The 21,224-nt window shown below is 34.2% G+C and overlaps 1 protein-coding gene and 1 pseudogene across 1 annotated transcript; both read left to right on the top strand.

Annotated features, from left to right (window-relative positions):
• Positions 1-12,512: 12,512 nt before the first annotated feature.
• Positions 12,513-14,825, top strand: LOC120767810 (annotated as a pseudogene).
• A 1,322-nt stretch (positions 14,826-16,147) lies between these two features.
• On the top strand, positions 16,148-19,053 carry LOC120768457 (nuclear pore complex protein Nup107). Its single transcript, XM_040095158.1, has 3 exons — positions 16,148-16,883; positions 16,941-18,617; positions 18,682-19,053. The coding sequence occupies exons 1-3, from the start codon at positions 16,277-16,279 to the stop codon at positions 19,044-19,046; spliced, it is 2,649 nt and encodes an 882-aa protein (XP_039951092.1). The 5' UTR covers positions 16,148-16,276; the 3' UTR covers positions 19,047-19,053.
• Positions 19,054-21,224: the final 2,171 nt, after the last annotated feature.

The following is a 21,224-nucleotide window of genomic DNA, read 5'->3' as shown; positions in this document are numbered from 1 at the left end:
TGGAAAACATGTCGCAAGAATATGAAATTTTCTACGAAAAGTATTGTAAAAGTAATTTAAATTAAGTATAAGAGAGAGTTTGAAATATTGGTAGTCGAAAAAGGCTTTTTGTATTTTCTCAATAGATGTCGTTGCAGTCGTATATCTACAGTGCTACCAAACACATTGTCTCATTCCATACAGTGTGGAAATGGTAAGATTTTAAGCTTAATTAAAAATTCAATTCGGGGAAGTTGAAAGTGAGAAAAAATAATGGAAAAATTCGCAATATTTTGAAATTTTTGTATAAAAAAGGAAAAATTCCATGTAAGCCACCACTGAAATTTATGAAGTTTACGGAGACGATGCTGTATCAGTCCATGTAGCACAATAAAGGTTCGCTCGCTTCCGTTCTGGAAATATCGAAATTTCGATTTACACTTATGGAATAATAATTCTAGCGAAAAAATGACAAAAAGGTGTCGATCAAAATGGTGCATATATGTTTATTTATTTATAAGTATAAATAAAAAAATAATTTTAAGTGTTATTAGAAATACGAAAAGACTTTTTCGACAACCAGTATTTAGGTCTAGCAAAAAAATAAAATTTCATTATCACACGTTATATAAGTTCGGTTCGACTACGCTATTTGCGTTAGAAAGACTCAATTTTATACTATAAAATATCCCGACCGGTTTTGTGACTTCTCGTCTTTGCATGTTTTCAGTTCACGTCTAGGATGGAGGTGGAAAATATTTCATGTGTTAAAGTTTTTCTTCCAAAAAAGGCGAAAACTAAAGCCAAATGCCGGAGAATGTGAAAACTGTTTAATGTCCTAATACTGTATTAGTCCATCAAACACAATTTTGGTTCCGTTGATTCGCTTCAAGTTTTGTAACCAAAGATATCAATCACACTATGGATGACCAATTGTAGAAAATATCGAAATATCGATAATTAATGAAACTAAAAGTTACACCAAAGATAACCGTATGGCACCAATTAAATAGACTGGATACAAAAAAAAGTTCAATATATTTGTACGGTAAGAGTCAATGTGTAAAAACTTTAGGAATCGATTAAGCAGATGCTAATCGCTGCTGAAAACAAAATATACAAATCCTTTTCTGAAGTGAATGGCTACTGGTGATGAAAAGTGAGTCACTAACGATAACGCCCAGTGAAAACGATCGTACGAAAAGTTACATTGCGGTGAGCATACGAACTCGGTTTCCAGGATTGATGGTCAGACGGTTTCGTTTGGTGGGATTAGTTACTATATGGTGCTTCTCTATGACTGAACTCTTAATTCAGACCTACATATACTGTCAACTATTAATCAGTCGGAAGAAAGCAATTGCTCAGAAGCAGTCAGCCTTGGTTTGAGCAATAAGAGAGGAAATATGTTCCATCAGGACAAAGATAAACATTGATAAAGACTAGTCAGATGCTATGGTAGCTTGGTTAGAAGGTTTTTATGAATCCACTTTAGACTTGGCACCTGGCACCAAATAATTACAATCTGTTCCATCGTTTGGAAGTATTTTGACATCTGGATAATACTAGAGAACTTAAAGTACATTCGGCGATTTTTACGCTGTCTGAAATTATTAAAAAAAAAGAAGTTCCATTTAATTTTGTGTGGGGAGCCAAATTTCTTATACTGAAACGTTCAGAATACTGAAAAAGGCTTTCGGTGATAATACTTTGTTCCGAGCAAGTATTATTGATTGGTACAAATTATTCAAAGAGGTCAAGAACACGTTGGCGGCAAATCACGTCCAGTAGAGCCATCAACGACAACTGATATGATTAACACGTCAATAAAATAAAGGAATTGGTGCTTGAGAATCAACGAATAACAGTCAGAGATCTTACTGGCATCTTTAAAATGTCAGAAGGATCAGTTAAAATCATTTGGGCCTAAGAAAAGTGAAAGCACCACTAATTACCAAATCATGTATGCGAAGCAATACTTTCCGACTACCAGGATGGCATAAAACGTGTTATTTCTGGAAATGAATTAAAACTAGTTATGGTAAACGATAGATCTAGGCTTACGATCCGGTAACATACGATCAGATTAGTCGGCCAAATATCGTGAAAAAAATGAATCAAAACCCAAAAAAACACGTCAAAGCAGGTCAAAAATCAAGGCAAAGTGGACAGTTTTCTTCGATTATCGAGATGTGCTGCACTCCGAACTCCTTCCCAGCCAGCCAAACTGTAAATAAGAAATACAATTTGCGTGTTATGCGTCGTTTGCGTGCAGCTATTCGGAAAAAGAGCCTGGAATTGTGGTCGTCTTGGTTCTCGCACTTCGATAATGCACCGTCGCATACTACACGGATGCCGAGTGAATTCAGCCTATTCAGTAAACTCAAAGAAGCACTCAGTGGGAACCACTTTGAGTCAATTGAGAGCATTAAACGAAAACCGCTATGCGCATTGCAGGCTACTCCCGAAATTGACTTTAACAACTATTTCGAAGATAAGAAAAAAGATTCACATAATTGTATTGAGGACAAGGGGACTAACTTTGAGAGGGACGACATAGATTTTCAATAATTAATTAAGAATTTTAAAATTATGAACAAAGTCTTACTATTTTTTGTTCATAGTAATAATTCATTGGCTTAATTTATGTTTTTAGGAATTCGAGTAAAGTTATGTTAAAAGTTTTCTACTGTTATTTACTTATGTTCTTAAAATATAGCTATGTTAAGCACAAAATAAGTTTATATTTGTTGTGCCATAGCTTTTATCTTGTTTTATTTTTGCGGTCTTTTGCTTTCCGCAATTTTAGTATATTAAAAAGTTATGTTTTGCGAGTTGTTACTCAAAGTTCACAAGTCATCTCCGCTATTGGTTGTTATATTTTGTCCTTGGACAGGGCTGCAGGACAACTAATGCAGTTTGTACTTACAAACTACGAGGTTAGTGATGAAAGAAAAAAGTGTTGAACTCTTAGAAGGAAGGGGCGCAATATACCTTTGAGGGCAATAAAAGAGCTGAATGTCGCGGTGCATTCCTCACTTACTTTATCTAGAAGGGAAGCTGGAACTGCCAGGCTGATCACTTTGAATAATATTTCTAGAACATTTGAAGTTGTTAAAATTTTAGGAATTTCATTACATTTTAGTGTCTACAAGTATCATGGAATCAGTGCATATATTGAGTCAATCTAATTTAAAAATTGTTGCCGTTATCTTTTTGTACCTTTTCTCTTGTTAAGTAAGCCTAATAAAAATCTTAGAAAGATATCAGGAAATATTTTTTGATGCTCAGGAAGTCTGTAGTATGTATACATGTCGTGTCGCTTACCATGCCATGTCGCTTACCATGCCGCCGAAATATTAAATATTGTGTTGGACTTACACTGCTTATATTCTTAATTAGTATCTCTTATCAAAACATAGTTTTGTACAAAGACTAAAGAAAAATGAAATGAACCTTCAAAAATTCTTCAGATTTTGCAGAAATGTAAATATCTAGTCTAGCTTGGTTTCGAAACACGTATTTTTAGTGAGATGGGTTGGTAACAAGCCATATGGCACTAGTTGGAATAGTTGAACTGTATAACTACATGAAAATAACTCGAACATATCGGCTACGTGCGTTAGTAGCTGTAGTGGTAACAAAACAAATGGACACCTTCCGTTTCCGTTTTAGTAATATTAAAAAAAGGACCTGATGCGGAAGTATGGGTTAGGTCACAATGCTTTCCAGCCTGTGAAGCCAATAAAGAAGAAGCAATCTGAATTAGTATAGCTGTAGAGTGAGGTGTATTATGTAAGGGGTAAATATGGCTTAATGAGTTTGAAAATCTATTTTTTATTATTTTATTAAATTGTACAACAACTCTAGAATATTGTCCTAAATTCTCAAGTTGATCCGAGTAAAAGTTTTGAGATACCGCCTGAGAACTTGAGAGCTCGAGGTCATTAGGGCTAGGTGCGCCGTCTTTAGATGCGGTTTACCTAAAATCCTGATTTTGAAATCGGTTGGCAAGATTTCTGAGGACTACTCAACCGATCTTCATGAAATTTTTACACAGGTCATTGAGATATTACCTAAAGACTTCAACAAAGGATTTTTGAAAATAGGATATTAAAAAAAATGTCGCGAATTTTTCTGAATTTTTTGTAAAATGTTCGCTATGACTCCACTTTCGTTTTTCCTTCGTCCATGTTCTAAGCTAAGATTTTAACTAAAATACGTATTTTTATACCCTGAACAGAGTATATTAAATTTGTCACGAAAGTTTGTAACACCCAGAAAGAAGCGTCGGATACCCTGTAAAGTATTTATGTAAATAATCAGAATGTTGAGCTGAGTGGATTTAGCCATCTCCGTCTGTCTGTCTGTCCGTCTGTCTGTCTGTATATATACGAACTAGTCCCTCCGTTTTTAAGATATCGTTTTGACATTTTGCAAACGTCATTTTCTCTTCCAGAAGCTGCTCATTTGTCGGAACGGCCGATATCGGACCACTATAACATATAGCTGCCATACAAACTGAACGATCGGAATCAAGTGGTTGTATGGAAAACTTCCACATTTGACAAGATATATTCACGAAATTTGGTATATATTATTTCCTAAAGCAACAATGTAATCTTCGAAGACTATAGCATATACTATACTATAACTATAGCATATAGCTTCCATACAAACTGAACACATAGTTACTAACAGAAATGCACCTGTGAAGGGTATTTAGCTTCGGTGCAACCGAAATTAACGTTTTTTCTTGTTTCACTTTAGAAGATCTGCTAAGGAGTTATCCTAACAACGCGGTCTTATCTTTTTGCCGAGGGGCCACCGGAAATGTTGTCGCAATGGCCAAGTTTAAAATATTTTTTTTTCCAAAAATTTCAGAATTTTTTTGCTAATAGTGTATCTTTAGAAATAGATATCGGGTGATTTTTTAAGAGCTTGATAACTTTTTTTAAAAAAAAAACGCATAAAATTTGCAAAATCTCATCGGTTCTTTATTTGAAACGTTAGATTGGTTCATGACATTTACTTTTTGAAGATAATTTCATTTAAATGTTGACCGCGGCTGCGTCTTAGGTGGTCCATTCGGAAAGTCCAATTTTGGGCAACTTTTTCGAGCATTTCGGCCGGAATAGCCCGAATTTCTTCGGAAATGTTGTCTTCCAAAGCTGGAATAGTTGCTGGCTTATTTCTGTAGACTTTAGACTTGACGTAGCCCCACAAAAAATAGTCCTAAAGGCGTTAAACGCATGATCTTGGTGGCCAACTTACGGGTCCATTTCTTGAGATGAATTGTTCTCCGAAGTTTTCCCTCAAAATGGCCATAGAATCGCGAGCTGTGTGGCATGTAGCGCCATCTTGTTGAAACCACATGTCAACCAAGTTCAGTTCTTCCATTTTTGGCAACAAAAAGTTTGTTAGCAACTTGGTTGACATGTGGTTTCAACAAGATGGCGCTACATGCCACACAGCTCGCGATTCTATGGCCATTTCGAGGGAAAACTTCGGAGAACAATTCATCTCAAGAAATGGACCCGTAAGTTGGCCACCAAGATCATGCGATTTAACGCCTTTAGACTATTTTTTGTGGGGCTACGTCAAGTCTAAAGTCTACAGAAATAAGCCAGCAACTATTCCAGCTTTGGAAGACAACATTTCCGAAGAAATTCGGGCTATTCCGGCCGAAATGCTCGAAAAAGTTGCCCAAAATTGGACTTTCCGAATGGACCACCTAAGACACAGCTGCGGTCAACATTTAAATGAAATTATCTTCAAAAAGTAAATGTCATGAACCAATCTAACGTTTCAAATAAAGAACCGATGAGATTTTGCAAATTTTATGCGTTTTTTTTTAAAAAAAAGTTATCAAGCGCGTAAAGTAAATTTGTAAGTGTCATCAGTGTCTTCGCACCGCAAGAGACTTGACTTGAATCGAAACAAGCGTTTGTGAGCAGAAAACCACCGCAACGCAATCCTTTGTTCTAGCCGTAGTGCTTATGTCTGCGAGTATAGCAATTGAGCACTCTCTGTGTTTCGTGGCGATACTATGTACCGAGCTCGTTGCTTGTGGAAAAGTTGAAACACCGAAGGAGATAATAGTGACTACATATGCGTTCTAGGTCCTTAATATAGACATACTAAAGCCATCTATGTGAACAATTTTACAAACATAGTATATGGTAGAAATGTCTATATATATGGCTGTGTAAGGACAGAAATGCAATGTCTTCGCACAAGCTTACATGCAATGTTGTCGCAAAAATTGACGTATAATTTTTCGTGTTTGCTGCTTTCATCACAAGCAAGTAGAGCATACTCGTACATTTATATGCACATTCATGGCATTGAATTTGGTTGTTAAAGTGAAAGAAATGCAATTTTGTTCAATTCTCTCTTGCAAAGCGATGACAACTTTATAAATTAAAATATATGTATTCCCAAACCACATATGTATACACATTAATCCTGATAGGGAAATCGTTTAAAGATCGTCAAACAACAGGTACCGCTCCCTATTACGATTCGAAGTACCAAATTACAGCTGTGTATCTTAATTTGCGACTGCCACTACATACATTTTCGATTAATGGCGTTATATGGTTGTGGCAGTGGTCCGATTCCGCCCATAGACAATACCGTTCTTATGAACTAAGTTTCAACATAATATCTTAGTTTTTAATCAGGTATTAGTCATCCATATACAACTTCCCGCGCTTTAGTTGTCAATTCATACAATAACAACGAAGCGAAGAAAGCAAAGGGTACGCCAGAATGAACGCTTTGCTTTCACTGTTTCTCTCTAATAAAAATGGTGATACAGCGTAAAAAGATGAGAGTTTCCTTTGCTTTCACTTTAATGCAACGGGCTCTTGAAAAAATGTATATTGAGTTGTTCTATAAAAACAGATTTCTGAAGCAACGTTAAACAAAAGTTATATGTATGTAAATCAGCCATAAAAGTTTCATGATACCTTCGTCAAGAAAACAATTAAAAAGGTTTGCCGGAAATAAATAATTTAGTGGAAAGATATTTTACATATGTATATGTATGTATAAATATATAACTCGTACACTGGCCGACATATTCGGTATAAGGTTTGTTAGAAAAACGAAATTCACTATGGGTAATAAAGGGTGTCCGCTAAGTAATAGGACTGATTTTCTTCCTCCCCGACGGAACGTGCGCGCACCGACTGTATTCGGTAGAGGGCGTCCCTAGCCCTGATTTATCGCGCTTTTAGTAGTTTTGAACTGTACCGTTACATGGGGAGTGAGCGGGGTTATATTCCGATTTTAGTTCTTATGCTACTATTTTACATAAACATTTAAACATATTAGAGGGCGGGGCCACGCCCACTTTTTCTAAACATTTTGGTCACAAGTGCCCCTGGTTACTCTGTGCCAAATTAGAGTTTTATATGTATCTTAATTTAGTGCTTAGTTATGGGACTTTATAGGTTTCAGTTAATGGCGTTTTGTGTCTTTGAATTTTCGAACAGCTGTTGACTGTGGAGTCAACGTCTCCGAAGACGACATCGACGATATTGTCATTCGAAGCAAAGATTCTGCAACGTAAATACGGAATTGTAATTGATCCAATAGTTCTAAATAGTTCTATTTTTTGTGCAATACATCTTTCGGTGGTGCGTGACATTCCCTTTTTTCATATTTGACAAGATCACAATGAATTTTCCAAGCGGTCACCATTGCAGCATCAAATCCATTTGTTATTAGTGGCCAATACCAATTTTTTCCTCGGACGCGAATTCGATAATTTTTCATGGCATTATCGAAGAGATCAACACCACCCATTCGATTATTGTATGATCTTACGATGTGTGGCAGATCAACGTAATATTTATTACCCCCTTTCCATCGCTCCACACGATGCAGTGGTTCAATTGCCATGATTCGATGCAATGGTCACAACAGAATTGTCGTTCCATCGGGCTATTATCAGCACGTTATTATTTCAATCAAATGTGTAGTCTAACCAGTCGCGTTCTTCTTCTTAGATGATGAGAAGTAAGTTTCGCTTTATTCGTACGATTGTCACGAATAGTTCCGTTAGCATAATATCCCAAAAAGGTGAGGTGACGCATCAATTTATGAGGAGTGAAGAAGTTGTCAAACGCAACACAATGTTCACGTGGTCGTCAAGTTGTTTCAAAAACTTTAGTACGACCATTTCACCTAAGCCGCAGTTTTTGTACTCGGGTACTCGGTATCTCATTTGCACCGCTGTACGGAATGAACGAATACAAATAGCCATCAGACAATCATAAATCCCAGTATTTGAAGCCAAATCGAATGGGGTTTCCTTTGATAAACATTTTTCACATGGAAATACTTTTTTATTAGTTGGAAACGATTACGAGCCATTCAAGAGAAAACTCAAAATTTCACTGTCAATATTTTACTCAAGAACGGAATACTTTACTAGCGCACAGCAGGGGGGCATATCTGCGAATGTCACTGGAAGACCTGCTCAGGCTCATGAACAACAACCGACTAACTACCTGCCTGGAAGGGTTCCTTTTTATATTCGTGGTCTTGGAAGCTTCTGGGAAAATTCTATTCTAGAAATATCTGGAAAGAAAGCTCTTGAATGTTCCATGAAGTGGAACAAGTATTTATTCGATTTTTTCATTTCCTGTTATGTAATTATGAAAAATTGTATGAACTGTAAGACGGCGCTTGTCCTGCATGTTTTTCATTATGATACTTCCTGCGTCTACTTTTTTGTGAAAAAACTCAAGTGCTGAACACAATGAGCGCGCAGTCTGTCGCGACATCTGTCAAATATTAGAATACACACGTTCTTAGGGACACAGTTATTGAGGCAGCTACACAACTACATAACTGTGTCCATAAGGAGCGTGTGGTATTTTAATATTTGACAGATATTAAACGCAGTCTGTCGCGCTGTGGAAATATTTGTCGTATCGTTTTCAGCCGGTGGTCGATTTATCAACCAGTTAATTTTGCGCAGTCCTAAACATTTTATACTACAACCGATCTGATGAAAAATACATTCTGCGTGAAAAATACATTCCGATTTTTTTTTTTAATGTATGGAAGAAATGGGTCTTCCAAAAATCCGATAAAATTAAAAAAAAAATTAATTAATTAGTAAAAGAAAATTTTTGTCCAAGATCAAGAAAGATGCAAGATGACATACAATTATTGCATTCAGGACATATCTTGATAATTTTCGACTCGGCGATTTTTCAAAGTTGCTGGTCGAAAAATCGACCATTGGCTGTAAATGGGTTAAAGGGGGAGTTTTTAGTTACTTACAGTGGCTGTGACGACAGCTCTGATTAGGAATAAAGGGATGTTAAACTTATTCCAGTGTGAGAGCACCTCAAAATTTTTTATAACATTTTCCATTATGGCCAGATTGAAAAAAGTAATAATTTTTGGGCATTTATCAACCCAACACCCAAAATTTAGTACGAATAAAAATTACTAAATAGTGGTTATTTATTATATGGAGAAACTATTCCAATCTTTTTAAAGTATATTAGAACAACTGACTTTTGACCTTTCAATACCCAATAAAAGGATTTATAGCGGGATTCTGTAACCAGTCTCTAGTCTCTATTTGAGACATTTTGAGGTAAAATCTCAATTTGTGACTAGTTACTATTCACTAAACAGTCTCTAGCGTTAGTCTCAAAATATTGACTCAAACTTGAGACCTGGTAATTAGCAGGTCACAAAACCAAAAAGAACTCTTGTCTGCCATTTTGAATATACTGAATAGAGATCATGACAGATATTAATCGATTGTAGTTATTTTCTATTTTGTAAGCAACTCAAACACGAAAAGGTTAAAAATAAATCAATTTTACATAAATTTCGTAAATATTATGAAACAAAGTCAACATATATTTTTACTTTTATTGATAATTATGTTTTTTGACTATGTTATAGCAAATTTAATGTTTGTTATCGACATATTTATTTTCATTCAAGTTTAAAAACATCTCTGAATAATGAAATGTAATAGATTTTGTGTCTGTCACTTAAAGAATAGCAAAATCGTCTCAAGTCTCAAAAATTGTCTCCAACTCAAAATCTCAAATTTAGAGACTTGAGACAGTATCACAGTACAGAATCGCACGGTTAAGCTTGTTAGCTCTCAATAATTAAATGTTTTTAACATTGTATATACCTACAAGTAACCAAACCTTCATTTTTCACTAACACATACGCAAAAATCCACTACAAATGATAGAATACTGAATGATAGAATACAAGATTACGACGACCGCCATTACGAAACGTCATAGTTCCGTGTTGAGAAGAACAAGAGTAAAAAACTGTCAAATGGCTTGCAAATTGTAAACAGAAAAGTAAACACTTTTGTAAATTCGCAAAATATTATTAATTCTTTCGATTTTAATGAAAAGTTTTAGTGAAGCGATTGAATATTGTTGAGTGAAAAGATTTGAATCATTTCTAAAGAAATATATCGGCCTATTGATAATAAAATTGTCTATTAAGTTGTGATTCAAATGGAGAAGACGTTTCTTGTGTTGTATATAAATATACATATGCATATATTATAAGTTCAGATGTATCAGATGTATGAAATTATGATAAAAGAATTGTGAAATTATTTTAGTATTAAATATATCATTTCTTTTGCAAAATAACACCCATTTTTTGGCAACTTTTAAATCATCCGGAAAACTGAAAAAACTCGTTTTCGATCCTTTAATTGCATAATAATTATTACAACAAGCCACTGCACATTTCATTTCAAAAAATTAATATATTTATGCTTAGAAATTTAAATAAATACAACAGTACACTTACACTGGTTTTCTTCATTTGAACAATTTCCACACATGTTACTCTATTTATTGTGGATGTGCCTAAAACTAATTATATACATATTTTCTCCCAACAATATTCTAAACATTCCACTGAAATTTTTCCTGCAAAGACGAATGAATTAATATTATTTTGGGAATTTCAAAAAGTGTTTACTTTTCGGTTTACAGTTTGTATGCATTTATATGCTTGTTCTTCTCAACGCAAAACTGTTACGTCACGAAATTGTTGAACAATGTATTTGTTTTTGTAAGAATTGTCAAGAGCTAAACCGAAAAAAACTAACTGTAAACTAGTGTCGTAATCTTGTATTCTAACATTCTTGGTGCGTAATATGTAGGTGTGTATGTGTATGGTAACATAAATATTTTCATTGAGATTTAAGAAATGTTGTTGATGATTGGTAGGTTTTATACAACATTTCAAAATGGAATATTCTTCATAATAATGATTTCAACTAATTTAGGATGAATTTGACGATTATTTCGAATTTCCTTCAAGAAACAATTGTTGATACGATCCCTGCAAGACGGAGGTAACAGATTGCACAAACACATTGAAACATTTTCAGCTGTTCACTAACACTGTTACATTTTCTGGAATTTTCAATTGAATGGGAGAATACGTAAGTAAGATAGAGAAAAACTATCGACATTCTAAACATATTGTAATATTAACTTGCTAGAATAGGAGAGACGAATGCCCAATTTTTCAAGAAGAAGAAAAAGAAAAGCGCAGTTTATTTTGGATTTTAACGGGGCATCTCGACAGGATAAAATCTATGTCTTGCGAACTGTCAAATCTATTGCTATTGCCATTGCCAAATCTGTATGTGGGCATTTGTTATCATAAGATAATCATTTGCGCAAAGGCGTAGGATAGGTAGGTTCGAGCTGATGTAGCGCATGCTTTGAGCTCTTGAAAAATGTATTTTATCATTTGCGAAGGCAGCATTTGGGTAGGTAGCTGATGTAGCGCATGTTTTGAGCCCTTGAACTGTTTAAATCTTTTATGTGGAAAATAAAAAAAAGGATAAAGATCCTTTTGTTTACAAATGTATTTCTAGGAAAAATGATATAATAACAAAGGATAAAGATCCTTTTTTTACAAATGTATATTTCTGGGAAATATAAGATAATAAGAAAAAGATCCGTTTTTACAAACGTATTTCTGGGAAAAATAAGAATACATATTTTTGGACTACTATGTCATAATTGTGGCATACATTTTATGTACCAATTAAAATAATAAATTTAATATGAGCAATGATATTTTGATTTTCGCTAGTATAAGTTTATTAAATTTAAGATTTCGCTTATTCCCAAACCAATTTGCATAATTTTTCTGTAAATTAACAATATTAAACTAAATAATAATTTTTTGAAAAAATATTATTTTGAACATGTACTTTATTTTTATAATATAACACAACAGTCTTAATACTCGCTCTTCTAATTTTCATATTACCGAAATGAAAATGCCGTAGGCATATGTGCAAATGGGATATGTTGCATCTTCGAAATTTTCATAGAAATGAAAACTGCGCTGTCAAACTGCTGAAGTGACAGCTTATAGCTTACGATATATGGCATACGAATTAGTTTGCGATATATTGTAAGATATAAGCAATGTGGAGTCTCCACAGGCAATAGGCACGGCAATACAGTTCGCAAGACATAGATTTTATCCTGTCGAGATGCCCCGTAAAGAGGTAAGTTCGTTACTTGATAATTTGATACTTTATAATTAATTTCTATTATTTATATAAACATCTGTATATTATTAATTTCTTTTGTATAGAGAAACTAAAAGGCTTAAGGGAGAAAAAGGTAAGCATTGTGAATTGAATGTTGTGTGTACAATTAAAAATTTTAATATTACAGAAAACATTTGGAGGATTCAAGTATATTGGGTACAACAAACAAATAAGAGAGTAAGTTTTAAATTAGTAAAGCTAAATAGCGCATATTTATTTCAAATAGTTGCTATAGATTATGCATTTTTGTGAAATATGTAATTTGTACTTTATATCTACATATATATGTATGTATATACATACATACATGTGTAAATGTAAAAAATTTAAAATCTAAATTGAAACGAGTTGTGCGGTTACAATTATAATTGTGCCGACTTTAGAATACCGTCCCAGGATTTCGGGAATAAAATGGGTATTGTCGGATTGAGGAGGTTTTTCAGAATTAGTGAAGTGCTAGTGAACATAAAAAGCGAAATATATGTAAGTGTAAAATTAATTTACACCAGAAAACTTCTTGATCATTTCATAAGCGTTTTTTTATTTGAAGTTTTTGCTTTTTTTGAGAGCTGGAAACCCACCTTTAAACGCAAATATCTCGAATATTTAAATTCTTGAACTGGATAACCTCCTCCATAATTAAAAATTTTCATTTGTTCGTCCAAGATATCTGTTCGCATGCGGAATATCTAAAATTGTTTAAAATAAAAACAAGATTAGTGTTTCATCATAAACATACATATACGCATTTCTGCTCCTAAGCAGGATTTTAAAAATTAAATTAAAATTAAACATTTCAAGCTTCAAGCAAATGAGGAGTGTCTTTTCAAAAAAGGATATTTACATTTTAATTTTTTTAAACTATTTATATAGTCTTTTCTTTAGTGCTGAAATACACAACTTCTTTACTTGGATGTTGATCTCAAAAAGATATGTCGCAAGTAAAAAAGGGTTAAATTATGTGTCCTAAACAGAAATACTATTTTTCGGTAAATCAGTAAATATTTCCCTTATAATGTTTTCTCATTTTACAAAAATTAATTAAGAAATAGATATTCTCTTTTAAAAAAGACACTTCTCAACTATATTTTCTTCCTGTAATATACTATTTGTAAGTATTTACAAATCAAAAATCTTTATCAAAGTAATATTTGTTGCTATAGTATATTTTTTAATTAAACGACCACTTAATATTTTTAATTTTATATAATAATTATATAATATTTTTTTTTTTAGTTTTCGACGTGGATCCTATCAATCAGTTAAGTTTAATTTTAAATAATGAATAAGAAAACCTTTTCAAACCTTTTTGCGCTCCTCCAGAAGAACCATCAGAAATTGTGGTACCGTCACCATCGTCTGGCGGCCATGCAGGTATAATGTATTAATATATAAATATATTAGTATTTGTTTTATAAAAATACATTTATGTTTTTCAGATATAATCCAGAAGCTGAATGCTATTGAGACCCGTCTCACTGCCATTGAGAAGTCCCTAACAGACAAAGTAAGTAACGCAGTATTACAGTACCAAATTAAAACAGAAGCTAATTTTTATATTTTAATTTTCTAGATGCCAGAGAAGGCCGAGGTACAGGCGCAAGGTAAATTATTGCGCGAATGCCGCGTCATAGCGGCAGAGACGCAACCATTCAATTAGCCGCATCACCGGTGATTTGGAGGACAAGCATTACGTGGAGCTCGCTTCGAAACTGCCCATGTCGTCGGAAGAGCACGTGCGCTTCGTGGAAGACATACTTTCCCAAAAGGAAAGCACGGATGCTATGGTAAATACTTCGTTTTTAAATATTATGCGATTGTAATATAATTTACTGTAATTTTTTTTTACAGATGCGGCTAATATTGAAATCAAAGGGCGCAAAAGGCAGTGTGGACGGCGTACTTCGTGGTTTGTTTTCAGACGGTGTAATGTACCATTACAATTTAGAGGGGCGCAAGGAGAAGAAACCCCTACTAAAACTAAAGTGCGTAGGGTTAGTTTTTGGTAAGTTTTTTTACTGGTATATATTTGAATGCCTTAACTTATAACGTTTAATTTTAGATATATTTCCTGACAAGGATAAAAGCAGTATATGTGGGGAGCTCCGGAGATTTGTGGCCTTACGCCACCATCGTTTTAAACAGAAGAAACATATACTAAGGGCTAAACTAATATAAGTTTTATTATTATTACTTATATATATTAGTTTTAAATTGTAAATATTAGTTTTAAGTTGTACACATTAGTTTTAAGTTGTAAATATTAGTTTTAAGTTGTACATATTAGTTTTAAGTTGTAAATATTAGTTTTAAGTTGTAAATATTAGTTTTAAGTTGTACATATTAGTTTTAAGTTGTATATATTAGTTCTAAGTTGAAGTGTCTAATTTTACTTTTAAAAATATGAATTTTTACAATTATAATTTTTGTACTCAAATAACTTGTATATAATTTTTCTGCCGAATGCAATAATAATAGGCATATTATTAATTTAATTAATATCTGATTTTGATTTCATTATTAAATAAAGCAAAATAATTTAAAAAAATGACTTTTATTTAAAATAATTGAATTTGCTAGGAGTAACAAATGGGTAACAGAAATGCTTGTTACAGCTTGTTCCTGCTAACATGATTACATGTTAAAGGTAACAAACTGATAACCAAAATAATAACACTAACAGATATTCGGGTAACAAATACTTTTTGTTATCCATAACACATAGGTAAGCTTTGCGCTAACGAAAGAATTTGTTACCCGTAACATACTGTGAAGAGATTTGCTAACAAATGGATGTATTCTGTTAGAACAAGGCAGCATGCGATATTTGCCATTGGTTAGAGCGAGATAACCATTGAACATTAAATAGCTATGTGTTACTTTTTTCCCACTCTCTGAACAAAAGTAACAAATATTTTAACGAATGCAAAAGTGAACAATAACAACTCGTTTACACGTTTGCTAACAACTACCCGTCTTGCAGGGATGTTTCTTCGCAAAACCAGGTTTGCCATATTCACATTTTACTGAAAAAATGTATCAAAAATTAGTACTAGATTTCTTGAAAGCTGCGACTAGCACAAGTAAATTTATCGCAGGAAAGTTTCTTGACCGTTTCTTAAGCGTTTTTTTATATGAAGTTTTTACGTTTCTACTACTACGTACTAAGCTTAAATTAAAAGAAAGACAAAAGTATATCTATGGAATATCCAATATAATGTTACAAATTGATAAAGAGAATGTCATTTAAAATTATTGAAAGCTGAATTCAATTAATACACTCAATATTAATAAGATGATCATTTAATACTCCTTGGCATGATTAGGCTATTGTGAATAGGCAATTTATTCCATTATTTTTTTTTTTGATGATTATAGCACCCTGTAATAGCATTCCCAATTGTTTTGAGACAAACAGTTAAGAGCTGGACATATATAGATCGACAGACTTCGAGCGGCATCTGTCAAGTAATAAAATACACACTTTCCTAAAGACACAGTTATTTAGACAACTGCACGACTACATAACTGTGTCCCTAAGAACAAGTGTATTTTAATATTTGACAGATGTCGCTTGAAGCCTTGTCGCTCTCTATGTGTTCAGCACATCAAATAGAAGAAAGAACAGTTTAATACCAACGTTTACCTCGATACTAAAGAATAATTTATTTTGTATTACCAAATTTTATTAAAATGTCAAATAGTGTATTAACTACTTCGAAGCGCAGCCTCGTTCAAATAAAACCTCAAACAGCTAAAGAATTATACACCCACCAAAGTGCAAGCCCTAATGAACTCTCAATCTCTTTACTACCAAACGAATTGTCCCGCGTTTTAGATCAACCGGAACGCCAACGGTCATTGAATTATTCTGACACATTTTTTGGGAACTACAACGATACTACTTGTGATGTTTTCAACATTAGTGACAGGTCCACTTTAGAGGAAAATACAAAGTTATTCTTACTTAAGGAAAAAACAGATTCATTATTTCCTCAATTCCAAGAAGTTTTGCAAGGACGCACAAATGACTCTGAAGTTTTTGATACAATACAAAATTTGATACAGACATGTGCTGGTGTAGCTGATGAATTGCAGAAAACCTTTCGAGAGAATGCAACTATGTCCAAATGTCAAATTAACAATTACAAATGGTTGGACCAAGAAATTAATACATGGAGATTGTTATTTGCTTTATACAAGGATAGAATCATGGTCCAAGCCGAAGATGTTGGTATGGATTGTAATATGCCACCTTTAGGAGGTTCGGAGAAAGAAGTAATTGCCCAACTCTATGCATGTATGTATTAATAAATATATTTGTATAATCATTAAAAACACATTCTTTAATATATAGGTAACTCTACATTACGAGAGTACCAACTGATGGTCGATTGGCTTGAAGCATGCTACAATCGAAAGGACTCACAACCTCAAGTTGGTCATGTTACAAATCGTGCAGTAGGTTGGGAAAATACTCTTTTTCAACTACAAAACCGACGTGATGTAGCTTTTGGCACTGGGGTAGATATTGTCAAAGCGTTGGATCCGGATGCTCCACATCGTGAACGTCGTCCACTTCATGCGTTGGACGAGGAAGATAATTTACGTCTATCACGGTGTATTTTTGCAGAAATTCGTCAAGGAAGAATTGATGAAGCAATGACTCTTTGTAAATACAGTGGACAAACATGGCGTGCTGCTATACTAGAGGGTTGGCGTCTACATGAAGATCCCAATTACGAAACACAATTTAATACTAGGGAAAAGCAGCCAATTGAAGGGAATCCGCGTCGTGATATTTGGAAGAAATGCGCTTGGCTAATGGCTGACTGCAAAAAATTTGACGAATATACCCGCGCAATAGCTGGAGCTTTTTGTGGTCATCTTGATTCTTTAAAGGCATTATTAAATGTTTCATGGGAAGATGTACTTTGGGCTTATCTCAAAGTGCAAATTGATATACGTGTGGAAAGTGAAATACGGGCTTGCTGCATTAAAGCTTATCTTCCCCTACCAGATACTTATTGGAATTCGAAAATGTCATTGGAACAGATATTCGAAGAACTATCGGTTCACAAAGACGCTGCCGTTCGCGACTACAACTGCAGTAAAGTCGGTATAATACAAAAGTATTTGATATTGGACAATATAGGAGAATTGCTACAAATAATGCGGCGTTGGGTTGAGGAGTCTAATAAATCCAACGATCCACGAGATAGTTTATCCCCTCATATTCTACGGTTCATTACGCACATTGTACTTTTTATGCGACAAATTGGACGTGTTGATAAGGAAGAAACAGCCGACTTTATAGTAGCGGCTTATGTTGATTGTTTAATAAAAATGGGAGATGCCCAACTAGTTGCTTTTTACACTGCTGCACTACCAGGAAAATTCCAAATGTTTTTATATTCCAAATTCTTAGAAGGAATTACCGATACTGCGAGTCGTTCAGCAGCACTCACCGAGGCTATTAATGCTGGGCTTGATGTAGAGAATATCACTCGCTATACAGTTGATAATATTCGTCAACGTGTACCAGATATTATCGAGAAAGCTGCCATGTCTGACGCAAAACTAAAAATTGGTGAGATTTCTTCTTTCGATCAGCGAAAAATTAGTGCGTTGGAATGGTTAACTTTTTTACCAACACAACGTGGCGAGCTGTTGTGGCAAGCAAACGCAATGATACGTACTTTTCTTGGCGAGAACAAATCGGAATGTGTACGCGCAGTTTATGAAATTGTCCCTACCGATTCTCTTTCGCAAATTATTAATATATATGGTTCCAATGAGAATTTCCCTTGCCGCGAACAGTGTAGCATCAAGGAATATCTTAGTTATAAAATTTACTTAACCGCTATCGAAAGTTTTGGGGAATGGTCACGTCTATTACATAATCGACCAAAGGAACCAAATGTTATCACAGCTGGCGCAAATTTTACTGAACGAGTTGCATCAGAGCATAAAGGGCAAGTTTATCATGCAGATTTAAAACGTTGGGAAGCAAATCTTGAAGAACAAACTAAATGTAAGTTAAAAAATTATAAAATCACTGTAGTATTTTAGTAATATATTTCATTACTTATCATTAGTAACACGAGATGCATTATTCAATATATTACTTTTCCCGGAAAAGGGGTGGTTAATTGATCCAGATACGTCAAAAGATCCTGTAAATATCAATGGATTAGATTGGCAGAATCGCCAAATACAATTAGAAAAATTACGTAGCATCTGCATACCCGAGATGGTACTTCTATTGCATAAAGTTTTACACGTCTCGGGCGATTACCAAGGATGTGTTAAGCTGTCAGACGAAATCGCTTCAGAAACTCGACAGCTGTATAAAGTTTATACAAAGCACAAGCTGGCTGAACTGCTCTCCAAGTTATCCGAATCCTCATTGCAGTTATTAAACAAAAAGCTTGACCCATGGGGTTATGTCTCTACACTTTAAACATTTTGAAAATAATAATGGAAATTATTCTTTTCAATAATTAAGTTTTTATGTAGATTAATAATCAATTAAAATCGAATTATATTAAATTTGTGTTTTTACAATTTAAAGTTGAACTGTTTTTTGTGAAAATTGGTCAGATGAATAAACGTTTTGCATATTGAGAAATATATCATAGTAAATACTCCTTATTTCTTATAAATGAAAATTCCGGTAAAATTTTATCAAACATATGAAACAATTACAGACCTATTAGAATTGCACTGAATACTTCAAAGTTTGATATTGCTGGGGTGAGAATTGAAAGGAGAAGATTACGAGATATGTGCGATCCCTTCCAGATGAATGACGGGCTGTAAGTAATTGCACATGAAAGTAGACAATTCTCTTACAATTTGTTTACTTATTTAGATTCAAAAAAAACTTTCGTCTGAATAAGGACGCAGTCAAGTATGTCCTAGATACGTTTGCGGAAGAAACGACGGCAAGTACTTTGTCCTCGTTATCTCCGCTTAACATTGTGGTATCCGCTTTAAGTTTTTTTGCGGAAGGCAGTAACCAGCATGGAGTTGGCGCAGACCACAATGTTGGAATGGCACAGTCAACCGTGTCAAAGTGGCTGTCAAATTTTCTCGAAATAATGCAGCGAAAGCTATGCCCATAGTGGATAAAATTTTAGCAAAATGAAATAGAAAAGCAGGAAGCAAAACAAGATTTTTTTACGAAAGCTGGTTTCCCAGCCATCCGATGAACCTTTTCTTTCTTACAATAGAAAAGGATTTTATAGCATCAATGTCATGGTGGTGAGGATTGTATTTCATGAAATCAATTCCATAATTGAAAATTTATTTTTTTAGGTGTGCGATCACAAATTACGAATAAGAAGCATTGACGCTAGGTATCCTGGGTGCAATCACGACGCTCATGCATGGGGATTGAGCAAGCTGAGGTGCTATATGGAACGACGATATCGTGAAGGTGAAAGGAACGCATGGCTGTTAGGTATTTAGGTATATATGTATGTATGTATGTATGTATGTTTCTTAGACAGTTTAAAATAGTTATTTGCTTTTTTTTCAAGGCAATGCTGGATACCCATTACAACCTTGGCTAATGACTCCGTATCGTTCCGTAAGTCAAGGCAGCCGACAAAGTAATTATAACATAAAGCACTCCAAAACTAGAAATAATATAGAGCGAACGATCGGTGTTTTAAAGAACCGCTTTCGATGTTTGTTGGGAGCTCGAGAGCTGCGAGTCAAATTATATATGTTGCTTGTGCACTACACAATATTTGCATTTTCTACAAAGTGGAAGATTTGAACCCGATAGAATTTGATAATGAAAGCCGTCAAGAGGAAGAGGAAGAGGAACAAACCAATGACCCTGAATTTACTTCAACAGCAAATCGTATTCGTGACAACATACTTTCTTCTTTTTCAAATGTATAAAATTTTATTTCAATATTTCATGTTTTTCTTTAAATTCAAAATTTATCTATGTTAATCTAATATATAAAAATAAGTCGGGTTTTCCTTCCTGACGCTGCAACTCCAGAACGCATTAACCGATTTCCACGGTTTTGCATTCGTTGGAAAGTTCTCGGGCTCCGTGAGGTTTATTGCAAAGAAAATTCAGAAAAAATTTCAACAGAAAAATTCATACAGCGCCATCTCTGATACATAGCATGTTCTACAAACCAATATTTTAAGTAGATGGCGCTGGTGCGTGATACATTGTTTACCAGCTACTCATTGTTCTCTGCTCACCCTGCAAGAGGGACGTAACAGATTGCACAAACACATTGAAACATTTTCAGCTGTTCACTAACACTGTTACATTTTCTGGAATTTTCAATTCAATGGGAGAATACGTAAGTAAGATAGAGAAAAACTATCGACATTCTAAACATATTGTAATATTAACTTGCTAGAATAGGAGAGATGAATGCCCAATTTTTCAAGAAGAAGAAAACGAAAGGCGCAGTTTATTTTGGACAGGAATAATGGGATGCCCAACTTATTCCAGTGTGAGAGCGCCTCAAAATAAACGTTTTTTATAACATTTTCCATTGTGGCCAGATCGAACGAAATAAGAATTTTTGGGCATTTAATTAAAATGCCCAATTGCAGTTTCCACACCACCCAGGAGGTATGCAAAACGGCGCGTTACCGAAGT

The sequence above is a fragment of the Bactrocera tryoni genome, chromosome 2, assembly GCF_016617805.1.
Source record: "Bactrocera tryoni isolate S06 chromosome 2, CSIRO_BtryS06_freeze2, whole genome shotgun sequence".
NCBI classification, from domain to species: Eukaryota; Metazoa; Arthropoda; class Insecta; order Diptera; family Tephritidae; genus Bactrocera; species Bactrocera tryoni.
This window is presented reverse-complemented; position numbering and strand designations above follow the sequence as displayed.

What these genes read in the sequence shown, in the direction of transcription:
- LOC120768457 (XM_040095158.1), top strand. Translation starts at nt 16,277, where the DNA reads ATGTCAAATAGTGTATTAACTACTTCGAAGCGCAGCCTCGTTCAAATA. An exon ending in AATTGCCCAACTCTATGCAT is followed by an intron (nt 16,884 to 16,940) that starts GTATGTATTAAT and finishes TTTAATATATAG; the next exon opens with GTAACTCTACATTACGAGAG. An exon ending in TCTTGAAGAACAAACTAAAT is followed by an intron (nt 18,618 to 18,681) that starts GTAAGTTAAAAA and finishes ACTTATCATTAG; the next exon opens with TAACACGAGATGCATTATTC.